The 24,445-nt window shown below is 37.5% G+C and overlaps 1 protein-coding gene across 5 annotated transcripts in view; it reads left to right on the forward strand.

Annotated features, from left to right (window-relative positions):
* Positions 1–24,041, forward strand: part of LOC129734024 (double-stranded RNA-specific editase Adar) — a 92,729-nt gene extending 68,688 nt beyond the window's left edge. For 2 of the 5 annotated variants that reach the window (XM_055695721.1, XM_055695722.1), the window contains 7 exons: positions 1,710–2,628; positions 2,875–3,171; positions 10,318–10,768; positions 10,836–10,947; positions 17,032–17,471; positions 17,637–17,888; positions 18,121–24,041. In XM_055695721.1, coding sequence (XP_055551696.1) covers positions 1,710–2,628; positions 2,875–3,171; positions 10,318–10,768; positions 10,836–10,947; positions 17,032–17,471; positions 17,637–17,888; positions 18,121–18,685 — 3,036 coding nt within the window. In that variant the 3' untranslated portion in view covers positions 18,686–24,041. The remainder of the gene's footprint in view (positions 1–1,709; positions 2,629–2,874; positions 3,172–10,317; positions 10,769–10,835; positions 10,948–17,031; positions 17,472–17,636; positions 17,889–18,120) is intronic. The other 3 variants (XM_055695724.1, XM_055695723.1, XM_055695725.1) reach the window with 3 other exon arrangements.
* Positions 24,042–24,445: the final 404 nt, after the last annotated feature.

Consider the following 24,445-nt stretch of genomic DNA (forward strand, 5'->3'; position numbering starts at 1 on the left):
ACAACAACGATTGGTACCACTTTTTTCTTACAATCTCCTTCCATACTCTAACGACCAGTGGTGGGCACCGCTAACCGAAAATTTAGCGACGCTAATCTCTAAGTCGCTAACCGGAAAATTTAGCTCGATAATCGCTAAACGCTAAGCCCACATTAGCGGAACTTTCGCTAATCGCTAACTTTTTAATATGTAAATAGTCATATCGCTATATTTATTGCTCATGTTTTGTGAGATTGGGACCACATTGATCTGTTTTGGTTAAACAAACGAAAACAATTACTTTTTAAAGCATTTACAATAAGAGGTTCACGAAACGGTATTCATATTTGATTTTGTAAAAACAAGAATAACAAAAGTTATTTAGCTTGCATTGAAAATAGATACTCTTAGGAATGTTTTCATGAAAATTCAATTATTATCTGAATCGAAAAAATAGAACCAAAGTTCTCATAATTTCAAGCGCATTGCAATTTACCAAAGTTCTTGGTGTGCCAAAAATTCAATCTAGACCTTGTGCTTGTTCTTCAAAATGCTCCTGTGGCTTGTACGATAACTGGAACTCCATTCTAGGGTAAAAAAACTGACAAAAGTAACTTTCGCAGTAAAGTATGTTCATCTTTCGAAGCAATTTACGTACGCCATCAGCAATTCACAGTTTTTCTAAATATTTCTATTGTCGCTTCTCCACAAAATTTAGCGAATTAGCGATTAGCGTTTCGAAGGCCAAAATTTTAGCGACGCTAACAGTTTCGCTAACCAGCTTAAAAATTAGCGAAATCGCTAACTGAATTTTAGCGTCGCTAATTAGCGAATTAGCGAATCAGCGGAATGGTGCCCACCACTGCTAACGACCGTAATGACGTAGCCGTTATCGATCTATACAAAGCGAAAGCTACTGAATAGTTATACATTGAAGTAGGCAAAATCATCCCAGATGCCATAAACGTAGTTCTCTGTGCAATTTCAATGGCTCAGTTCCATCACGGAGGAGCAACTATGAAATAAGCAGTCGTCAAGCTCAAGCTTAAAAAAAAAACAAATAAAGATCTCTTGGAAACTTTTAAAATCTTTTGTGATTCTATTTTGAACGGCTCTTTAGTTCTAAAACTGATTTATTTCAGCATAACGTCTACTGCGGGACCTCTACTTTTTGGTTTCACATCCGATCGAAAAATATCAGGGCAGTTAACGGTTGTGAAAGATTGAAATTTTTTCAAAAACCTTTTTTGATGATTTTTCGACGATTTTTTGACAAATTTCTTGCGAGTTTTACTGTTGTTATTAAATACCTATTTGTAAATTCCAGTTACACACAAAAAAATTTTAGCACCTTTGAGTCTTTTTGTGACAACTTTCTTACATCTCTCCAACTGCTAAACATGAGTGGAAACTTATGTTTGACAATATTTTACAACACATTGATCAACATTTGATAACTGTTGAACAAATTTTGTTTTTTGAATTTTTTCTTCCATATTTACGATTCTGTGACGGTTTTATTACCAGTTTTTGATAACTATTGATAATATTTTGATAGTTGTTTTTAGACATCTTTTATAGTTTATTTTGACAACTTGTGCACAGACCTTTAAAGGGTTTTTATTACATTCGTTAATACGCGTGTCCCCGAATGAGAAATTTAATGGAATATTTTTTTTTGTCTAATTGTTCGAAATTTTCTAATATACTTTTCTCTTGTTTTGTTTCAGGTCGACGGTCAAAAGTTTATCGGCCATGGGCGCAGCAAAAAACTTGCCCGCATAGAGGCCGCTGCAGCAGCCCTGCGCAGTTTCATCCAGTTCAAAGACGGTGCCACACTTACTCCGATAAAGCCTCTCCATAATGTTGACTTCACTAGTGACGATCCGATGATCGAGAACAGTATCTTTCCCCTTTCGGACCCTCCAGAGTTGGCGGAAGCAGTCACCACAAGCCCGACGGCGGGTAAAACGGAAAAGGCCAACAATAAGGCGTCCCCATCCGAAAAGGGTCACATTTCCCGACGAGGCGAGTCCAAGGAGCGGCAGAACGGCCCCAACCACAACAACAACAATAATAATACCAACAACAACAACAACAATAATGTGCACTCAACAAACAACAGTAATTCTCCTTGTCAACCCAAACAAAGTTCAATTTTCAGCTCACATAACAATAACACTACTAGTGCTACTAGCTATTACCAGGCGAAAGCTAGCCATAACAATACTAGTAACAATAATAACAACAGCAATGGCAACACTTGCTCCGGTTATCCCGCATCCCGTCCTGTCGGAGCCTTCCAAAATAGTTCTCCCCTACACTACCATCCCTACCATCACAATCAGCAATTTCCCAACAACAACTATCAAACCCATCACAATAGCACCCACAGCACACACCACTATCACTTGCAACAAAAACAGCCACGCTCACACCACAACCATAGCCAAGTGGTGCAGCAACAGCAAATGGTAGCGTCTTCGGCCGGTTTCCACCGCAGCAAGATCGACAGTGTTCCCAGCACGACGGACAGCGGTGGAAGTGTGAACCGCTTCTCAGCGGCGATTGAAGCGATTGCCTTCAATTCTCCTTCAACCACCATCACCACCACCACAACCACCACCAAATTCACCACCAATAACAATAGTAATAATAATTCTTTTCCTACTAATATTTCTACCCTTCCCTATACTATTACAACTACTTCTACTGTCTTACTCAAACCCCATTACGATCGTTGTAAGCGTACCAAATGTGATATTAATATTGAATCGTTTAATGCTCTACCACAACAACCACCACCACCACCAACAACAACAAAAATGCCACTACTACCACTACCATCACACCGCCTACAACCACAATCACCGAACTTACTACAACATTCACCAGTATTAGCGACTACTACCAATACCACCAACATCACAAAAGTCACTGCTGCTGCTGCCAACCAAGCGCAAATCAGCAGCAGTGTCCTTAGCAACAACAGCAACAAAAACCAGAACAACGCCTACAACAGCAGCAGTAATCTGACGGCGACGACGGTGGCAACAGCGACGGTGGCGGCGATGACGACGATAAGCCCCGCCCAAAATGGGCACCGGCAAGTGGTTGAAAAAATTCAGCAAAGTTTAGATCTATTTAAAAATTCCAATGAAAAGAATGTAGCATGGAAGAAACGATTAGAAAGCAAGTATATTTTGTTATTTTCAGCCCTCTTCTTTCTCGACCCCCACCCACACTCCACTAGCTTTTTGTTTATCCCCTTCCACCTGTCATCTCTGTATCATCCGTATACTACTGCAACTGTAAAGATATTTGCTTTCGGTATTGCTTTCGAAACATTTGCAGTAGCCAAGGATAGTATCTCTTCCAGTATCTCTAGCTGTAGCTTTGTGTCCCTCCTCTGGGTGTCGATTTGTTCGATGCCAAAGTCCTTTTCTCTAATTCACTGTTTGTGTAGACTAGCTCCATGTGAAACCAAACTTCGTGTAGTCAGTGTAGCGTAAAACATTTTCCATGTAGACACATTCGTTTAAAAAGTGCACCATTCGAACGCGCGCCCCCTTTTTGTGATGTCTCAAGAAAATGGTTGCCGAAATGTAGCTTAACTCCCCTGCCTTTACAAGAACTGTACTTGCATGGATTCATGTTTCCACACACGGACGTTATGACGGATATAAGACGGGTTAAGATAGAGGAAATGTCTCGCAGAGATGGTAATAAATACATAGTCAAAAGCGAAAAAAAAAATGCTCTGGAGCTCAAACTGGAACAAAATGGAGGATTATAGCTTTTTAACCATCCCGGCGAATTTTGGTGCCCCTAGCCACCTCTAAAGTGCGTCAAATCTTCAGAGACTTCTATGAAATTTTCCCGTATTCAACATTCACAGGTACAATTAAAATGCTATAATCTTTTATTGTTCCCAGTTTGAGCAAAACCTGTGTTATCCAGTGTAATTCAAAGTTCAGTCACAGAATCACGAGTCTGGTGTCGCAGTGAATTCTAAAATTTAAAAAAAAAAACTTTAAAGGGCGTCTGTCACAGTTCAAAAAAATTAAAAAGGATGAAAAAATAAAACAACACAAATAAAAAAAAGATAAAAAAATAAAAAAAAAACGATTTTTTATTTTTTTTTAAAAATCAAAACAAAAACACATGAAAAAACCAATAGGTTGAAAAACGAAAAAAAGGAAACAGAAAATATGCAACGAAGATAAAGTTGAATGAATCATAAGAGAATAATTGATAACACTGGAAAGTACAACAAAAATAAATTGATAACAATTTAAACAAGTCAATGGAGAAAGATAACAATGAAAAACAAGCATAAAAATGTACAAAGAAATTTAGAAAAAAATACAAAAAATGAAAATAAGAAAATCCAAATTGTATTTTGATTTCTGAGGCCAGCGATGTGAAATGGACAAAAAAAGTCTAGAATAACCTCAATTATATATTTAAAAAAAACTTTCAATACAAAATAATTTGAAGAATAGTTTGGACTATCAAGCTGGAATGAAAAAAGATTCAATAACACCAATTCTGTCAATGGAATGCGACGCTGCAATACAGAACAATACAAACAAAAAAGGAAAATCAACAAAAACAGTACATTGAGAAATGGTTAAAGAACAAAACAAGCTAAAAATATAAATATGTTTTCATAATTATCGCGAGACTTAAAATCATAACTGAAAACAAAAACAAATGATGAATATCTTGAAAAAGGAAATACAATAAAAATAATGAACAAAAAAAAACATTTAAAAAAATAAAATGAGTAAGTAATTTGATAAAATCAATCAATGTATTAAATGCAAAAAACGCTGGGAAAAAAAATATTTAAATAACCAAAAAAATGAAAAGTTAAAAAATTTAAAATTTAAATAAAACAAAAGATTAAGAAAGGCCAATACATGGCACATGGACAAAATATTTTTTTAGCAATATCGCTATGTTTAAGAATAATAAAAAAAACGGAAACGTGGAAAAACAGGTGATGAATATTGAGAGAAAAAAATTAACAAAATCTTCTGTATAATAAAAATGAGTTGGAGTTTCTAAATCACGATTTATCTCAAAAACGGATCAGCGGACCGGCGTGAAAATTTGTATATAAGGGTTTCTAGGGACGGAAAAAGTCATTATACTGGTTTGAGATCCCTCCCTCCTCTGGAAGGGAGGGCTATCTTACAAATGAAACACAAATTTCTGCCTAACTCAAGAAATAACCATGCAAATGGAACCATATTTGGCATGTGTGGGTTTTTGGAAGCAAAAAATATTTCTATAGAAGTTTGACACCTCTCCCTCTTCTGAAAGGGAGGGGTCTCATGCAAATGAAACAAATTTCTGCATACCTCGGGAATTAATCAAACAAATAGAACCAAATTGGACAGTAGAAAGTTTTTGGTAGCAAGAAATTTTTATGTGGTAGTTTGAGATCCCTCTCTTCTCTGGAAGGGAGGGGTCCCATTTAAATGAAACATACATTTTTGCATAAATTGAGAACTAACCATGCAGATAAAACCATATTTGGCATGTGTAGGTTTTTGTAAGCAAGAAATATTTCTTTAGCAGTTTGAAACCCCTCCAGAAGAGAAGGGAGGGATCTCATGCAAATGAAACACAAATTTCTGCATACCTAGAGAACTAATCAAGCAAATGGAGCCAAATTTGGCAGGTAGAATTTTTTGGGGGCAGAAAACATTTCTATAGTAGTACAACACCCCTCCTCTCCTGGGAAAGAGGGGTCCCATACAAATTAAACACAAATTCCTGCATAACTCGAGAACTAATCAAGCAAATGGAACCTTATTTGACATGTGGATGATTTTGAAAGCAAAAAAAAAAATAATGGTGATTTGACACCCCTCCCTCATTTTGAAGGGAGGGGTACCATACAAATGAAACACACGTTTTTACTAATCAATAAAATGGAACTAAATTTGACATGAGACTGATTTAGGGAACGAGACATGTTTTAATGGTGGTTTGATACACCTTCCTCCTCAGAAAGGGAGGGCTCCCATACAATTCAAACATAAAATTCTACATACCTCTAGAACCAATCAGGCAAATGGAACCAAATTTTTAATTCCCAGAAAAGTCGTTTTTTACGCGGCATGTTTTAATTTTTTTTTTTTTATTTTCAAACCGCTTATTCAGAGTATCAGATGAGTTAACTTAATCCAACTACTCAATATTTAATGATTTGGCCCTACCTTGTTTGTATTTCCTCTCGATTTTCAACTTGATTCGCAGGCGGAAGTAACACTGCTATTGATTCTTTTTCGAAACTATTTAGCAGAAATTATTAAAAACCTTAAGCAAATTAAGTGTTTTGCGCGGTTTTCAGAATTTACACGGTTCTTTTTACGCACTGTATATTCCCCGCTTAAGAAAAGACTTGAGTGTATGTGGAATAGAAAGAACTCCCATGCTCTCAATGTTTTAAATTTTAAGTAAAGAGAAAAAATGAGCGGGACGAAGTTGCCGGGTCAGCTGGTGAAAAAATAAAAATGCGGACCATTAAGCCAATATAAACATGAGAAAAAGAAATTTCTGAGGATGCCTACAAATATTACTGAAAAAACAGTTGATGAATAACTAGAAACAAGAAATTCAATAAAAAGTAGTAGAAAAATTTAAAAATAGTAAAAGGAGAAAAGTGCAAAAACAATTCAATCAATGCTTACAATGCAGCAATATAGAATTTTGGAACGCTGGAATAAATAACCCGTAAAAAATGAGAATGAACAAAAAATGAAAAGTTAAGAAGAAATAAAAAAGACTAAAGCTAATAAAAGCCCAACATAAACATGAGAAAAAACATTTTTTTTTTCAGAAATATAACGATTTTTGAAGATAATAATAAATGTCGAAAACGTGCACTAATAACTGAAATCACAGTTGATGAATATTAAAAAAATGAAATTGAACAACAAAAAAGATATGAATAAAGACCAAAATTAAGGAAAGCCAATATACACGAGAGAAATGATTTTTTTTTCAGAAATATCGCGATTTTCGAAGATACCAATATATATTGAAAATGTAAATTTTTAAACTAAGTAACTCAGTTAATAAATATCTACAAAAAGAAATTCAATTAAAAATAGTACAATAAAAAATTCTAAAAACAGGAAAAATGAGACACTAGAAAAAACCAGTTCAATCACTGTTTTAAATGCAGCAACAAATAATTGTGGAATGTCGAACAACCTGAGAGGTAAAAAAAATGAAACAAAATACTCAAAAGTTAAAAATCAAATAAAAAAAATCTAAAATTAAAAAAAGTCAATAAAAACATGAAAAAAACGACTTTTCAGAAATACTGCGATTTTCAAAAATATCAATGAATGATGAAAACGTGAATTTTAAACTAAAAAAATAGTTTTATAAATATTTTTAAAGAAGTAGTTATATAAAAAACAATAGAATAAACGAAAAAAGACAAAATGGTAAAAAAACCTTGGAAAAGTATTGAAAATAAGCACCAGTAATGATAAAAGGAAACTCAACCAATGAAAAAACATTATAAAAAATATATATATAAAATACAAAAAGGGAGAAAGTTGAATAAATTGTGAATGAATAACTATCAAAAACTATCAAAGTTTATACTACAAAAACGAAAACCGGTGGAAAAATTAACAAAAAGACATAATTACACACAATATCTGGCTCACGTATTTGAATATTAAGTATAAAAAGTTAGGTTAAAAATAATTGGATAGCCAAATTAGGAGAGAATAGGAAAACAGCTTAGAAAACAATTTGTAATCATCTATAAATGAATACCAAAAATGGATTCTGGAAAACAAAACTACTGATAAAACCTTTTGAAATGCATACCAAAAATGGGTTCTGGAATACAAAACTACTGATAAAACCTTTTGATATGTGAAGAAAATTTTTCGACGGTGGTTGTGATCTCTGTCGCACTGTGGTCCAGAAATCGATTATACTTCAAAAGATGCATCAAAACGTAAAAATTCAAAGCTTGCTATGTTTTTCGCAACAAAAACCCGCTATTGATCAACATGACATAAATAAACTTACGTTAAAGTTGTTTTGTTCCATGATTTTACAAGTTTCTGCAAATTTCTGCAAGAAATTTTAACTGCCGTGCGTGCAGAGCACATGGACAATTCAATTGGTGGTAATCTTGCCGTGGGATGTGTTGGGAAACGGCAGAAAACCGAAAATTACTTGTCAAAAGTAAATTTTTTGGCAGGAAATATTGATAGAAACCTAAATATCATAAATTAAAGTCTGCTGTAACATATAAAAAATAAAGGTCTGATGTTGTTTTAAAAGTTCAGTGAGAATATCAGAGGTATAGTAGGTTAAAATATGAATTTAAACGGCAAAAACTTTATTTTTAAAACATCATTGAACATAATCAGATAGCTCAGTAAGATTGAGAAATAGCTACCTAGTGTCTTCAGCAAAGTTTTTTTCTATATTATTTTGGAAAACTTTGCCAAAGACGACGATAAAAAATATTGATTTTTAGAGAAAATACTTTTTTATCTCACTTTTAGGGGGATTAATCACGGATCTGTTAAAGTCCAAAGAAGGATCTTTTTTTACTCGAAAACTTTCCCGAAGACAGTATTGCTCTAAAATGTAACGTTTACGAGAAAATGACTTTTGACCACCTTTTTTGATTTCTGGACCACAGTGTGTCGCTGGGCAGCCGGCTGGCGTGAAAAAAGTTTTAATATACTGATTTTCTTTAACAAAATCTCTTACCAAACTTTTTTGGGAGGCGTAAAAAACTGCCTAAAGTTTTTCGAATTTATTTTGCTACTTTACTTTCTTAAGTTTACACAACTACTGACACATCACACACCGTTCCTTTGATCCCACTTTTTTGCCCGTTTCGCGCGCTCGCTCGCTCGTTTGTGTTTTGATCCCACTGGCTGACACACTCGTGGCACTCCGTATTCGAATGGCTTTCGCTCTCTAGTCCGTTCAATCGATCGATCAAGACAAAGCTTTTTTTTCGTTCTTGCTTCCTGCGAAGACGAGCCATTTTTTTGAATCTTTTGATTTTTGTTTCGCTCTGATAAGTTTTTTTTCTTCATTTCTGCTTAACCGAAATCAAGCGACAACATTTTCATTGATCTTTTCAAATATATTTAAACTATTGTAGCGGGGAAGAAGTGGAACCAGTAACTGCCGGCATATTGTTTCCGTTCTTCCTTCGAACTTTGTACATAAATTGACTCTCTACGAACTTTACACAAACGTCGCCCGTCCGCTTGAGCTAACTGTGTTTCACAATTTCCTAGTGTAAATATTATCGTAGTCAAATTAAACGTGTAGATTTGTGGCTCAGTGTGGTGTAACGCAGACATCGTCTGCGTGAATACGTCTCTATATATGCTGTATAATACAATATTCTGAAACTGTAAATATCTTCTCCTGAATATCCCATTTTTATCGTTCCTCTGTTGCTTTTTTCTCTCGAACCGCCAACCAACAAATGCAGTCCACTAGGGACTGTTGGTTTCCCTTTTTTTCCAAAGCAAGTAAGCATCCTATTTGCACCATTCCAACAGATTGTTTATGTTAGCGAGAGATTGCCAACAACTTCCGGTTTGTTTGGTCTCACGGCATAGATGTGAAGTGCCTCTCATGTATGTTCCCTACAAATAACTCTGTATGTTTCATAACAGCAAGGTTTTTCTCGATTTTCTCTTTTTTTTTTCCTTTTCCGAATAACCAAGCTAAGCAAAATACTACCCACAATTTCTGGATTTTGATGGTCCTAAAGATTGACCTGGAATTATGTTAACCGGCTCTAATTGGCTACCCGTTCCACTAGGAAGTTATATAGGGCTGGTTCTGTTCTTATCTTTCTACCTAGTAATCAAAATTACTGGATCCTAGAATTGCTCGACAAAAACGCGTTTCATCAGTTCGAATTATTTGACCGCACGAGTTTTTCCCCGAGATGTATCAACTAAAAGTTCACTGAACCTACTAACACCTCTAAGTTTGAAATGATTGATTGATTAAGTACACACCTCTTTAGTTTTGTTAGGTTTTAATCGGAATGTGTTTTGTATTTTGTAAACCAGACCATCCGAGAGCTAAATATTTTCAATAATAATCGTAATAATAACATTTTCATCTTTTCATCCTTCAACCCGAACCTATCGACTATACAACAACTTTCATCCAACAACAACAACAATTAATCTTATCGCAATTCCAAACCAAAAACATCTATCAAAACAACTCTCGAAAACCACCTTCCCGCTCTTGTTGTTATCTTTCTTCTCCGTGCCACGTCCCGCTCGTCAACCCCCGCAGAGCTCAAGGCATCGGCAGCGAACGCATCGCGGAACGTGTCACCGGGTCAGCCGCCGAAACCGCAACCGGAGAAGGGTCCGGTTATGCTGCTGCACGAGCTGTTCACCGACGCGACCTTCGAGTGCGTCTCGACGGACGGACTGCAGCACTCCAAGTTCACCGTTGTCGTCAGCGTCGACGGTCAGCGGTTCGAGGGTACCGGCCCGTCAAAGAAGATGGCCAAAAATGCGGCTGCCAAGGCGGCGCTCGCCTCGATGTGCAACATCTCGTTCAGCCCCCTGCAGCAGGCCAAGTTTGGGGCGCTTATGAATGCGTCCGGTGGGGGTGTAGGAGGCGCTGGTGGAGGCGTCGGTGGCGGTCCGGCTGGGGCTGGACTGAATGGCGATGCTGGTGGGTGTTACGATCAGAAAAACGTCGAGTTGCCCCAGACGTTTGCCGATTCGATTGGGAAGTGAGTGGCTGTTTTATGGGTTTTTTGTTTAATGTGTTTGATGTTGATGGTTTTCCTCTTTTTTTAGGCTGGTCATCGAGAAGTTTAATGAGGTGATGAAGGGCAACGACGTCTATTCGCGCCGGAAGGTGCTAGCTGGTATTGTGATGACCCAGGCATATGACGTTAAAACGGCTAAGGTGAGTTCTGGTGATTTGTTATCGGGAATTATGAGGGGAAGAACGAAATTCCAAATCGAAAATTACAAGACAATTTTTGAAAGGAAAATGAAACATATGGAGGCGCGTGATCAACAATACACTGACTACGTGCGCAGGCTACCGCGGGTCTGCATGTGATAATCAAAAACCATTAGGTTATTATAGCATGAGTAGTACTGTGGCACTGAAAATATTGGATTTCTGTGACATTTTGATTTATTCCACCAAAATTTAATTTACCTTTCATTCCCTGCTGTATGGTATCACCTGACACCTAAACTTTGCTTTAAGCCTAAAAATTACACTTGAAATTTTAAACGATGACACTATTTCATACGATAAAGAGAACAGATTGATTTTCAATATGCAATACAGTTTGTGTCAATCGTGCATGTAGTTGCTGAGTAATAAGAGACCTTCAAGGTCATTTTTTGAGTTAAAAATCGTTAAAAATTCTCTCCTCCGGGAAATGGTTAAGGACATTTTGACTGCGACGTTATTTTATAACCGTTCAATTTCATTTCTCAGTCGAGATTCGATAACTTAAACCTGTATCGTACCTCAAGGCCAACTGAAAGTTTAAACTGAAAAATGTTTAGATTTTGTTTAAATTTTGTATACTCATTCTGAATCTTATTGCTGAGTCGTTAGATTTGTATTTCATTTTCTTTGGCGCTTAAACTGCCCTCTTTTACTGTAAGGTGCGCCCAAATGATGAATTTATTTTTGCCTTTGGATCTTTTTCAAATTTAATTTCTTGCTAGTTGGTACCATCATAACTCAAAAGTAGGCGCTCTGAATGCCAATTAAAAGATCACGTAGCTAAAGAGGTTGTTTAGAGGGCACGACCGCAAGTCAAAGTAGAACTACGACAGCCTGTTATTTGTCAAAGTATTTCTTGCAAAAGGCTTGGAAATACACTCGACATTTTGGGACATTTTCTACAAACAAGCGGACAAAAATATTTTTATCATTTTTTCAACACTTTTGTTATTTTTTCTACTTGTTATGATCTAAACAAGCTGCGAGGATTTTTTATATGAAAAGCGGAAATTATACATTGACTTTTTCGGAATCCAGCACCTCCCACTCTCCTTTCCAGAGGCTGCCCTCTCGTTTCTCATACGCTTTTGAATGCCTCTAATGTGTGAGGCATTCATTTTTCATTTGCCAATTAGGGTATCTAGTCATAAAATAGGGTGACAATATGTTTGAATTTGTGTATTTTCTAGAGGGATCAAAAAATTTCAAAACGGTTTTAAACGCTTGGTCGCAGGTGGTCGCAGCAAAAATCTTTAGAAATTGTTAGTAGACACCTGAAATTTGAAAAAAAAACATAGACCAAGCCCGGGTGCTCCTGGGAGTAAAAAGATGCCGATCAACAAAGTTGAAAATAATGATTTTTTTCTCATTTTCTTCTTGTTTATCCTCTTTTCTTCACCCACAAAGCCACAAATCCGCACGTTTTTCTGAAAGCCCAATCAATAACGTTTACAAAAATACACTTGATGGTTGTTCTGTTATCATGTTTGAAAAAAAAAAAATTTCATTTTTATATTTTAATATCTCCTGAAATTTGGAACTTTTCCCAGTTGAAGTGTCTACTTTCGATAAAAAAATATAGAGAAACAGATCGGCGACTGAAATCCTATGGGTGCTATTGGGGTCAATCAGTTTAATGGTGTGAAGCGGTGAATATCAGTTACAATCAGGGCGACTCGTCCATAGGTGTGCAGTTTTTCATACTTACCTGTGCATTGCACATGGGGGCGTCAGGCAAAAATTGTATAAAATATTGTTAAAACTAATTGAAAGTTGGATGTTTCATCTTTTATTTTACAATAGCAACAAAGAGAATAAATTGCGTTTTCTCGCAGACATTTTTTGTCATTGCTTCCTCGAAAAGTGATTTTCTGAGTTTGAAATTGAACAGGTAGGTTTCAAAGCCACGAGTCGCCCCTGGTTACAATCTTTTTTTTTATTACATGATTGGTGGGAAAAAAAAGGATAATCGAAATATCGAAAATAATGATAAAAATTGCCGGGACACAGTTTTATAAGTTAAAACAAGACAGCGTGTGTAAGACTAAATCACGCTCGATGAAAAGGTTATGTCAAATTTTAAATTTTAAATAGAGGAAAAAACTCAGTTGCACTACTTTTATTGAAAATATGTGGTGTCCTTAAAAGAACGGTTGATTCTAGTTTTTATAAAGCTGGGAATTAGTTTTTTTTTCCTGTATGGACTTCCTCACTGCGACCAGAATCGTTGATCTATTGTGAGATATGCCCGGGTGTCTGCTGTATCCCGCACTTCTATTTTTAGCAATACCGCTATTGAGAAGTGGCATGCTTATTATTATTTTTGATCAGTGCTTGTGTGTAATGTACTTCTCCTCGTTTGACACGCTTACTGTTCTTCTATAGCGAGCTTCCTTCCTCCTGCCAAATATCGCCAATTATAATTCCCTGGAGAAGTTTCGTCGTGCGTCCTTCTGGCCAGTTTTATTGATAAGAGGGACTTATTTTTTGTTAAGAGGAAGTCACGCAAAGGTATTATAGAATTCAGCGTAAAGAAAGGGTAAGTGGTGGGGAGCCTGAGAATAAACTCATACTTAAAGTCCTTTTTGACATCGAATGGCCTGATTCTACTAAGATTTGAACCCACGACCATCCGCTTGGCAAAGCGGACTCTGTAACCTTGCGGCTACGCAGCTTCCCTGGGAATTAGTTGAATTATGTCATCTTTCCCGTTTTATGCGGGAGCAGAACTGCTTGGATGGACAATAATGACGACGGATAAAAGATTGTTCAATTCCTCATCATTGCGAATTTCAAACTGCAGATGACGCTAGATAATTTTTGTTTTATTATTACCTCCAACAGCCTTCCCCGCCAATTTCAACTTTTCTGTAGCAAGATTCTGCATTACAGTCGTCAGGCCGACAGGTACTCCAGCACCTACGCACTTAATTTCCATCACGCAATAGACGATGAGTTCGACCTACCGCGAATTAAAGCCCAGTTCGAGATGAAAGGGATTTTGTCTTTCCCTTGAATTTGCTTCCACTGCTCCGACCAAATAATGTAACTTGCAAATTCGATTGAATTGAACCGCGATGTTACGGTGAACAAAATTATATGATGAAAAACCCCGTCAATAACTAACACATGGAGAATCCTGAGTAAGAATTCTAAGGATACCAATAATTCGGTGACGGAATCGCGAAAGGAATCATTTCTGCGATGTGGAGACAATCTGATCAAATCACATTATTGGACTTCCTGAATCATATTCTTTCAAGTCAAATAAAAAATATTAGTGAATTTAGTTTTGCTGAAATGGAACTTTTCTCAATGAGGAATTTTCATTTTTTAACCATCGGGCTATAGGAGTGCTTGGTCCATATTATTTCCAGACATAAGTTTTTTATACTTACAGGCCATTTGTATGTTTTTTGGTATTCTGGTTTTATGCCCTCGAAATGGTCTTTCCAGAAGAGTTTCCACAGGGGCTTCTAGTGGCCATAAAAATAATCGAATAAAATAAGGTCGAATACCATTCAATATAGGTATTCTCGGAATTTGGATGAGGTCCAGATAGAGGAAAACGATCCCAAATGCCATTTTAGGCCCCTTCCACCTTTTTAAAGACTGCCGGTTTCTATAAAACAACCGCCCAACAAATGGCCGAATTTTCAGTTTTGAGAATCCTTTCAAGCGAAAGCTTTCGAATCCTACGGATTCTCATCACACAAATCTCATTCAAGAATCCTGGTTCATAGACAGGGCTGTCTTGAGGATTATTTTCTCAGAATTCCTTACCTAGGGGCCCACGATTTCAATATGAGAAAGCATAGGAAATCTGTGCGAATCTTATGTGTTCGTCCGGGGTCTGATTGTCTTGAGTAACTACGGAGAGGACTAATGCAACAAGCAGGTGGTGCGGTGTAGGTGATAGAATGAGGGAATGTAAAAAAGGGACGAACTGTGCTACAAACTATTCGTAGGTATACAGACGAACGTTGTGTGCGAAGTACATTAGATGAGAAGTACATTAGAGATCATTGAGATGGCACCTAAGACAAGTGGCAAAGCAGCCACGTTCAGACTTCCGTACGTTTGCTGTTGCCAGGAAAGTTAGCCAATACACTAGCTCGAAATAAATTTTTTTATTCCTCCTACTGAGGCATATGTGCCGCAGTTCTACATTCATTCCAAACGATGAAAAAGTGGCGCAAAAAGTCCCAGCAATGTTTCTCACAAAATACGATCATATTCTAATTATAAAGCTTGTTTGATTTATGAGAATTAGAAATCTGTGATAAAGCCAGCGTAGATACCTTTTAGTGTTACATCTAGTGGACCCCTTTTACATCCTTTGAATTTGTGATGAAGGTTTCTAACATACATCTAATAACATAGACTCTAGATCTGGGTATTCGGTGTTCCGATGAGAGAAGAATCAGACGAACGCGGAAATATGCGTGTTTTGCTTTTTTCATAGTCGAACACCATGCCGTTCGCTACGGGTAATTTGATGCCTCCTTTGTACTTGCATCCGCTGGTGTGTGTTGCATAATGGAATATTTGCCCTAATTTGTTTAAATGTTTTTTTTTTTTTATTTTGATGCAAGGTTGAGGTCGGTACAGTGACGCTCATATTAATAGTCACCTCACCATGTAGTATAATCTAACACATATAAAACTACCATTCAGATGTAACGACACAACTAGGGAAAATCGTTTGATAACACTGGTCGACAAAAGCAAAAAAATGTTGCTCCAAAGTTCAAAATAGTTGCCTTAAACAGATTATAGCTTTTCAACAACTCCTGTGAATTTGGGAGCCGCTATGTATGCAGAAGTGCGTCAAAATACCGCACAGCAAGTGCTCGCCGTGTTAGTCGCTTCTACGTTGGCTTACGGGAAAACTTATTTAGGTCTCTGAAAAAGTTATCTTTGTTAGGAGCATAAAAAATCACAAGGATTGTTGAAATCTTCCAGTTTTGTCCAGTTTGAGCTCTACGGCAAAACGTGTGTTTACCAGTTTAATTGAGTTTAAAAAACTGACAAAAATAATAAGAAAACGAAAATCATCCCGCATCATATGGTAATTCGCAATGACAAGAGAATTAACAGACTTGATTCATTCATTTGAAATTGTAGAACAGCGTGGGTGGAACTGAACTCTGCTTCGAAAAAGAAAATTACAAGAAGAATAGACACAAAAATTTTGCATTGCACATTGTGAAAAACGGAACCAGAATTGCCACTAATTATTCATCGCTGGGCCACACAAACATCAGTGCCTGAACGGGTGGAATCGAACGCGCCAGATCCGGACAGAATCACTAACTTGTTCGGACATACATGCCTGTATGACGGTGCTTCCCACACAGACGGGAGATCCAAAATCTAGTGCTATGGAAGGGTATCCCCAGTGTGGTCCGCCGATTTTATCTGGTGGTCCTTCCGACTTATAAACCTGCAATGGAATGAGCGGGTGTTGCAACAAAAACCATACAAACATATTACTACAAATACTACTAATTCGCGGCAAAAAAAATGAAAATTCGCGGGTAGCAATATTCGAATTTTGCGTTAATTTCGTTTTGTTATCTAGCCGAATCGTTTGTATACTTTAGTGTCGGCTATGTTGGGGGAAAAAGGTAGTGAGTGGATGTTAAGTTTGATTTGTATTGAGACTAATAGTTTTGGCTGATATTTGGCCTTACTTTGAACTCTGATCGAAATATACGTTTAAAAAGGCTCTAATTTTTTTAACATTACAGTAGCACAACAGCTAGCGTCAGAAAATCACAATTTTGCGCATTTTGGGGAACGCACAACTAATTTTTCAATCGATTTTTGTAAGAATAAAAGAAATCCGTTAGAAAATGACTGAGTTATAAGAATTTCGCGACACTCTCGATGTTTTCGGTTTTTCAATTTGCACCTCTATGCTGCCATAAGACGTAATTCTACATGGGATCCTAAAAAATTCACAACAAAATGTACTTCCATAAATAGCTTAGAAATAACCAAGCATTACTTTTCCAGGTCATCTCGCTAGCGACCGGCACCAAGTGCGTAAGCGGTGAGCACATGAGTGTCACCGGTTCGGTTATCAACGATTCGCATGCGGAAATTATCGCCCGGCGCGGTTTGCTAGACTACTTCTACAGTCAACTGGATCTGCTTAGCAATAATAAGAACAATAATACGGCTCCTAGCGCCGGTCAACCCGTGGCTCAATACATTGGAAAGAATGGCAATAACAATAGGAACAACAACAAGAGCAGTAACGGAGAGGTGGAATCGATTCCGGCGGCCGAACCGGAGGAGAGCATCTTCGTGAATCCGTCCGATGGCTCAAGGCTGTACAAGCTGCGGGATGGCATCAATTTCCATCTCTACATTAATACTGCACCCTGTGGTGATGCCCGAGTGTTTAGCCCGCACGAGAACGACAACATGGATGTTGACAAACATCCGAATCGGTAGGATAGTTACTTCCACTAATTTCTTCTTCCATCTAGAGTAGCGTGGCGATCGTTGGAACATCGCAACTGTTACATTTTTTTCTTACCTCATAATTTCGCTGCTTGCTCACGTTTTGTTTTTTTCTCCATCCGAATTCCGAATCAAAAAACTCTAATAAACAGGAAAGCCCGCGGCCAGCTGCGCACCAAGGTGGAATCGGGCGAAGGGACGATACCGGTCAAGAGCAGCGAGGGCATTCAGACGTGGGATGGTGTCCTGCAGGGGCAGCGTCTGTTGACGATGTCCTGCTCGGACAAAATATCACGCTGGAACGTACTCGGCTTGCAGGGATCGCTGCTCGCGTCCGTGATCGAGCCGATCTATCTGCACTCGATCGTGCTGGGCAGCTTGCTGCATCCGGCCCACATGTACCGGTAAGAACCGTAGCCAGTGTGAGGGCGGACTTTTCATGAACAACCCGCACGCGTCGTGAACAGTCCTAAGCCTAGCTTCTGTGTGACCTGCATGTGTTTGGCACCTTTAGGGCTGGGGATGGGATAATTTTACGTAATCAACCTAAACTGTTAGTTATGCGTAGTGTGACTGGAGTGCATTAGAGTCGTAAGATTTCAACACGAACTAATATTTTCTATTTTTATTAAACAGTGCCATTTGCGGTCGGGTGGAGAATTCGATCCAAGGCCTTCCGCCACCGTATCGGCTGAACAAGCCGCGCCTAGCGCTGATGACGTCGGCGGAGTCCCGCAACCAAACCAAGCCGCCAAACTTCAGCATCAACTGGGTGATCGGCTGCCAGGAGGTGGAGATCGTCAATTCCTTCACCGGCAAGCTGATCAACAATAATACCAACACGACCAAAATGTCCCGCCTATCGAAGCAGTCCTTCTACCGACGTTTCGCAGCCGCCATCAGCAAGCTTCCGCTGGCACCGTTCCGCGAGGTCAAACCGAGTTACTTCGAAACGAAGATGTCCGTCCCGGAGTACCAGCAGGCCAAGAAGGAACTGTTTGCCGCCTTTGCCAAAGAGGATCTGGGCGATTGGCTGAAGAAACCTATCGAGCAGGATCAGTTTACGTTGATTGCTCCCAGGCCGGAGGAGCTGCTTGTGGCGGCTGCGCCGCTGAGCTCCTCTGGCACCGCAGGGGCTGTTAGCAACAGTAACAGCAACATAAACAATGGCACCGGATCCACCGGTGCCGGCGGTAAATGACATCAGGCTAAACACTCTGCCGGTAAGCACCAGGGTGGATCGAATGGCAACAATAACATCAGCAGCAGCAACAACAACAGCCAATCCAACCAGTCCAGTGCCCGACTGTTCTGAGAACGGCAGCGAACGGGCATTTAGAAGAACATCTAGACCCGTTCTGGTTGACAACTTCTAGTGTTGTAAGATTTTTAAACTGTTACTCCGCGCAGTTTTAGCTGCCTAAAAACGGGCGTATAAGAGTAGGCTGTTCCATCCACAGGAGAGATTTCGTTTGACTACTTATTTGCTAAATTTTACTGTCTGCCAAAATCGGCGGTTCAGTTACATGCTTTATTTCCGGACGCATCGTGTGAGAGGTACATCACATGAGAAGGGTTATTTTTTTTTATTAGTTATAGTGCCCTAATTTTTAATTTGGTTACTTGTGCTTTCCTTAACATTTAGAGTAGAATCGATCTTATCTTGAAAGAAGATACAATAGGTAGTAGCTCTAGTGAGTAAGTTTTAGCCATCTGAAGACAAAACAACAACAAAACATTTATGCTTTTAGCATAAAAAAGAGAACAAAATACTTACGCGTAGGCTTCCAGATACTAAGCACGTTTTTCGTTCAGTAGGTCGATACAGAGTTGCTTGATGTGTTTCGTTTCATGAAAAAGTACAGTATGAGAAAGTCAAGAAGATTTTAAAATACAATATATAACATGCATCTTATTTGTCAGGTATTTCCACATAGTTTATAAGTTTATTTAGCAATAAAAATGCTATCGGAATGGCCAAGCTTATCCAGAGAAATACGAGTGATGAAAGGTAGATTTGTAATAACATTCGATGTTTGTCACCAAGATATAAGAGAAAAAGATTGTTTAAAGAGGGCTGAGTATAGACATTTCCGACAGCGATAACTCAGTATTCTTTCTTTCGAAAGAATGATGAAACGAAACGATTAATTTTCATGTAATGAGAGCTGTGAAGAATATCGAATAAATGTGTCGAGGTTTGGCACGAATAGTGAATTCTTGGTTGGGTTTGAATCCTGGATAACGAATGTGTCTTTGCTACAACACATCATCGGTTTTAGGTAGAAGTACGTTTTTTGGGTTTCGAGTACATATTACATACAAGTCTTTTGTAATTCGAAAAAAAAATTTGAAATCTACTTTCCTTAACAAAAACACGTTAAGGAAAAGTTGTTGAAAAAATGATTTTGAGGTAATTTTCAATACCGTTTTGCTTAAGAAAAATAACATTCAATAATTTTTCTCGTGATGGTTCGATACTTTTTGGCGTTTAAGAATTTACAATAAAATTCCTTTTTTTCAAATATTACTTAAGTTTTTGGTTAAAAACGAAATCATATTGACAAAAACCAGATCAAGCAAAACTGTACGAAACCTACTTTACCGAAACACGTGCCATAAAAGGTGATCGCTATTGACGGCGTCAAGCAAGCTGCAAACAAGACACAGCCTACTGTTATACGATGTGATCCAAGCTCTAAGGGCTTGAGAAGAAAAAATTACTAGAAAAAAGTTTGTTCTATTCAATCACGCAAATCTTATCAAATATTGCAAACCCATTAATTACATACATACGAGCGTAAGCTACCAATTTCGCCTAGTCGAAGCAAATAATATGAGAAAATAAAACGAAGCCGACTAAACACACACACATGCATAATATGTATCGCGCATCACATTTTAGTCGTTGCCATATTCAAGCTACTAAGCGAGCAAAGTAGTGTGATATATTTCAAGTAAAGATAATATTTCAGTAATTATTAAAATTTAAACCCTGGTGCACGCACGCACGCACAATTGATAAAGTCATTAACACATACACACAACAAAAAAAAAAAAAAACACACACCAGCAAAACGATGACGAAAGCAAAAACCCAACTCAGGTGCGTGCGTGCTGATCGATTGAACTCTTAAACCAACCGTCAATCGCTGCCGGTCCAGCCGCGAACGAAGCGCGATCCCGCTGGACCGGCAGGGCAATGCGAAAAGAAAACAGAAACAAATCGACTGAAACACATAGACAACAGCAAATTATATCGTACCTAAAAGCAGTAATAGTAGTAGTGGTAGTAGTGATACTAGGCGTAGTAGTAAATAGTAGTTTCAAGCAGCGGCTCTAGGAGCCCAAAATGGAGGGACAAACAATGGTTTGTTACACTTCATTGTTTGACTCGCCGTTTTGGTGTTGTTTTTCAGTTCCGTGTGCGAGCGAGTGAGTGAGCGAGTTGCTATGGCAGCACCCGTGCTTGTTTGGTACTCCATTAGAAAAAAAGTTAGTACCGACTGACCTGCGGAAGAGGCAGAAAAAAGTAAAAGGTTTTTTTTTTTTGTTTGGTTTATGCTGTCAATAGTTGTCGAATAATTAGATGAAAAATGAAAGCAGCTTTTTAGGGTGTGCTATTTTCTTTTATTAGTTTGAGGTGCCATTAGTGGCACGATGGGACATTTTACAGCTTCCGTTAGTGATGCTAACATTCGGTTCCAGCAGTAAGTACAGATTCCATTTTTTAGAGCAATAATTTTGTGTAGACATCATATTTACAAGTAAAAGACAGAAACAGTAACCGATACACCAAGCAGAAAGTAGCAGGAGGATACACCCTAGTAGACAGTAGCAAAATACAAAGCGTAGAGATTCGGGAAAACGAAATTTTATTAGAATTAGTTGAATTTGAAAAAAAGACTAAGGAAAGATGTCCCCTTTTTTGTCTAATACTGACAGGCAACAAATATACCATCAGAATGCGAGCGTATACGTGTGAGTGTGCGAGGTCCGAAGTGATCGATCAATATGTTTGTGTATGTGTAAATGTCGATAATAAATTGAAATATTTACTGTGATATTAATCTTTACTTCAAATATTGACATTCGTATCAAAGTAACATTGACAAGTAAACATTAAGGTTAAATAATAAGCAACCACACGCAGACATTTACTTATTAAAAAAAAATAATAAAAAAAACAGCAAACGTTCATTAGTCCAGTTTCCTAAAATACCGTAGCAGTTAAAATTCGAATGCATATTTTCAATTAAGAAGCAAGCTGATTGTTGAAGTTATTAATAAAAGTTATTATATTATCCACCACGAATACACACACACTCATCCACACAGGCATTCGCTGCAAACCACTTGATGCACCCGGAAGTTGGCTGTCCGTAAACGTAACCACAAAAAAAAGTGTAGGAGATCGCTCGGTTTTCCTGTTTCTTCCAAACACACATGAACGGATGCGGACAGCTTCTTCGCGCACATCGCAATGCAAAGATATTAAATTCAATTAAAACAAACAAAACAGAAATCTTTAAAGGGCTGTTTAATAACTGACTAAAATTCAACTAAAACTTATTACCTAGCAACGCAATTATCAATAGCCAGAATAGCGCAAAAAAAAAAGATCACAAAAAAGAAGTGCTTTTGATTTTTCTTTTCTTATTGAGGAATTTTACGCCACTTCAAGCAGGTGCAGCACTCTCTCAGATTTTAATAAAACTGTGGGTTTCACCAAAATCTGAGAGGCTGTTGTTAACTCGTTTGCGTGAAACCGTTCAGACACAAACTTATCCAAAACAACGAAATGATAAACCAAAAAACTCGTACACTGTGCTTTACCGTTTTGTCTGGCCTCTTCTTTTCTTTGCCCGGTTTCGAAATCAGAGACAAATAAACGTTGTTGTTTTCCGACTGCAAAGAGAAATTAGGAAAAGAAAAATACAAAGTAGTTTTCAGAAAACAAATGAATATTTTTTTAGTATGAAAGCAAAAAAAATACTTTGAAATTCTAACATTTCAAAAGGAGTGAAACAAAAAAAAGTTAGTCTAAAAACACGCAGCTTAAGCTGTCTGGCTTTGGCGCGAACTACTAAGGAGTGATCATAAATTATCTAGAAAATTACAAAAACAAATTTTTGATTTCCGGGAAAAAAATATATAAATAGGCTAGAGCAACTTTAAATAAGACTTCCAGGTGACGGTCTCGTGTGACTGCGACTTATCTGTGCGTAATTACATGAAAATAAAAATCCAATACCAATTTGAACCGTAGACTAGTAAAAAACGAAGTATATATCAAATATATTCCGACGGCAAGAAAGGAAGCAATGAAGGCAAGAGGAAAGGAACAAAAAAAAATTGTCTAGTAACATGCCCTTAATCATAAGTTTCGACTTTTCTAGTAGTTTTTCTCTTATCACTTTCGAAATCGAAATCAAATATCATCTAAACGTATTTCAAAGTTTTGTAGTACTACAGTAAAGAAGGAGAAAACAGAGGAAATACTGCCGTAAAATGGCGGTCTTTTATCAGCAATTATTGGAGTAAAATTGGCAAACATTTGTGATCAACTAGATTTGTTCTAAACGTTTGGTAGATACGACAGAGTAACCTAAAACCGCAAGCAAGTTGCGAAGATTTTAATAGTTTGAAGCTGTAGAAATTTAGCAAGAAACAAAAAAAAGATTAGAGTGATGTTTTCCAACAAAAACTAATTTTAGCCATTATTGAGTTTGAAATATCTATCTTAAAAGTACACTTTCACTCATGCGTAAAGGTCAATTTAAAAAAAAAAAACATATAATCTTATGATTACAACACGTACACAGATAAACTACTACAAACGGTAAACAACAAAAAGTTTATAGGAATAATCCGATCTAATTTAGGAAGCTTGTTGTTGCAAACAAGTTCGAATAAGATACCAATTCCATACAGCCTGACTCCTATCCAGTTAGAAAACTCTCTGCATCATAACACATACTTACTCAGCCATACGAAAAAGCATTTCTTTTACCTTACACATGTTGTACTCCAAACCAATCAAAGCGTGTTCCTTCCGAAGAAAAAGGAAGAAAATGAGAACACTAAACCAAAGCAGATTCCTACAAACAATTCTAAACGAACGAACATTTCACTCTTGTGTTGCATTGTTTAAACCAATACTAATATAACCAAAATCACACATACAAACACATGCAAAACGTAAACGAGAAACGAATGAGCAATTGGCGGTATCGAAAAGAAGCGCGGGAGTCGCGTCATCCGCGGCGACCAAAAACCCCCAGAAAACCAGAACGAAATGTTGATAGTGAGATGCGATGGTAAAAAAGGGGTGCAAAAACACAATTTGATACAAGTTACGGTTACGGTTTGAATGACAAATTGCCAACACTACAATATGAGACGAAATAAGAGCGAGAACAAAAAAAAAATAAGCAAATCAAGAAACTGGTAAAGGTGAACAACACAACAGACAAACAAATAACAAGCTTACCAACATACTGTGACGGAAGAAATGGATAAAAACAGAATGAATAAAATTATTGAACAGAACAAAACACGAAGTGATACTTCTCGGAAACGTAAACCGGACCGAGTGTTACGAGTGATGATTCACATTGGCCATGCTGGTGTTTTCTTTTTTCCAGTTTTACAGCCTCGAAAAAGTGGATTATGAAGTGATTCATAGAAATGATTATTGGAAAGTAAAGATTCTCTCTCTCGAGTATTGATGGCATTTTCGACAGCGATCGTATTAGGTGAGTTTTGTTTGATTATTTTATTTTTTATTATGTATATATGATATACAATCGAACATATATGATATGCTTAATATTGCAAATAACTGATACCCGGCCCGCGTTGCTGCGCGTCATGATTTATGACGAAAATGTGCCATTATTTTAAACAAATATTAAAATTACCATGTTTTATTTCTTGGGTTTCCTGGATTTTTGGAAAA

This window comes from Wyeomyia smithii, chromosome 1 (genome assembly GCF_029784165.1).
Source record: "Wyeomyia smithii strain HCP4-BCI-WySm-NY-G18 chromosome 1, ASM2978416v1, whole genome shotgun sequence".
Taxonomy (NCBI): Eukaryota; Metazoa; Arthropoda; class Insecta; order Diptera; family Culicidae; genus Wyeomyia; species Wyeomyia smithii.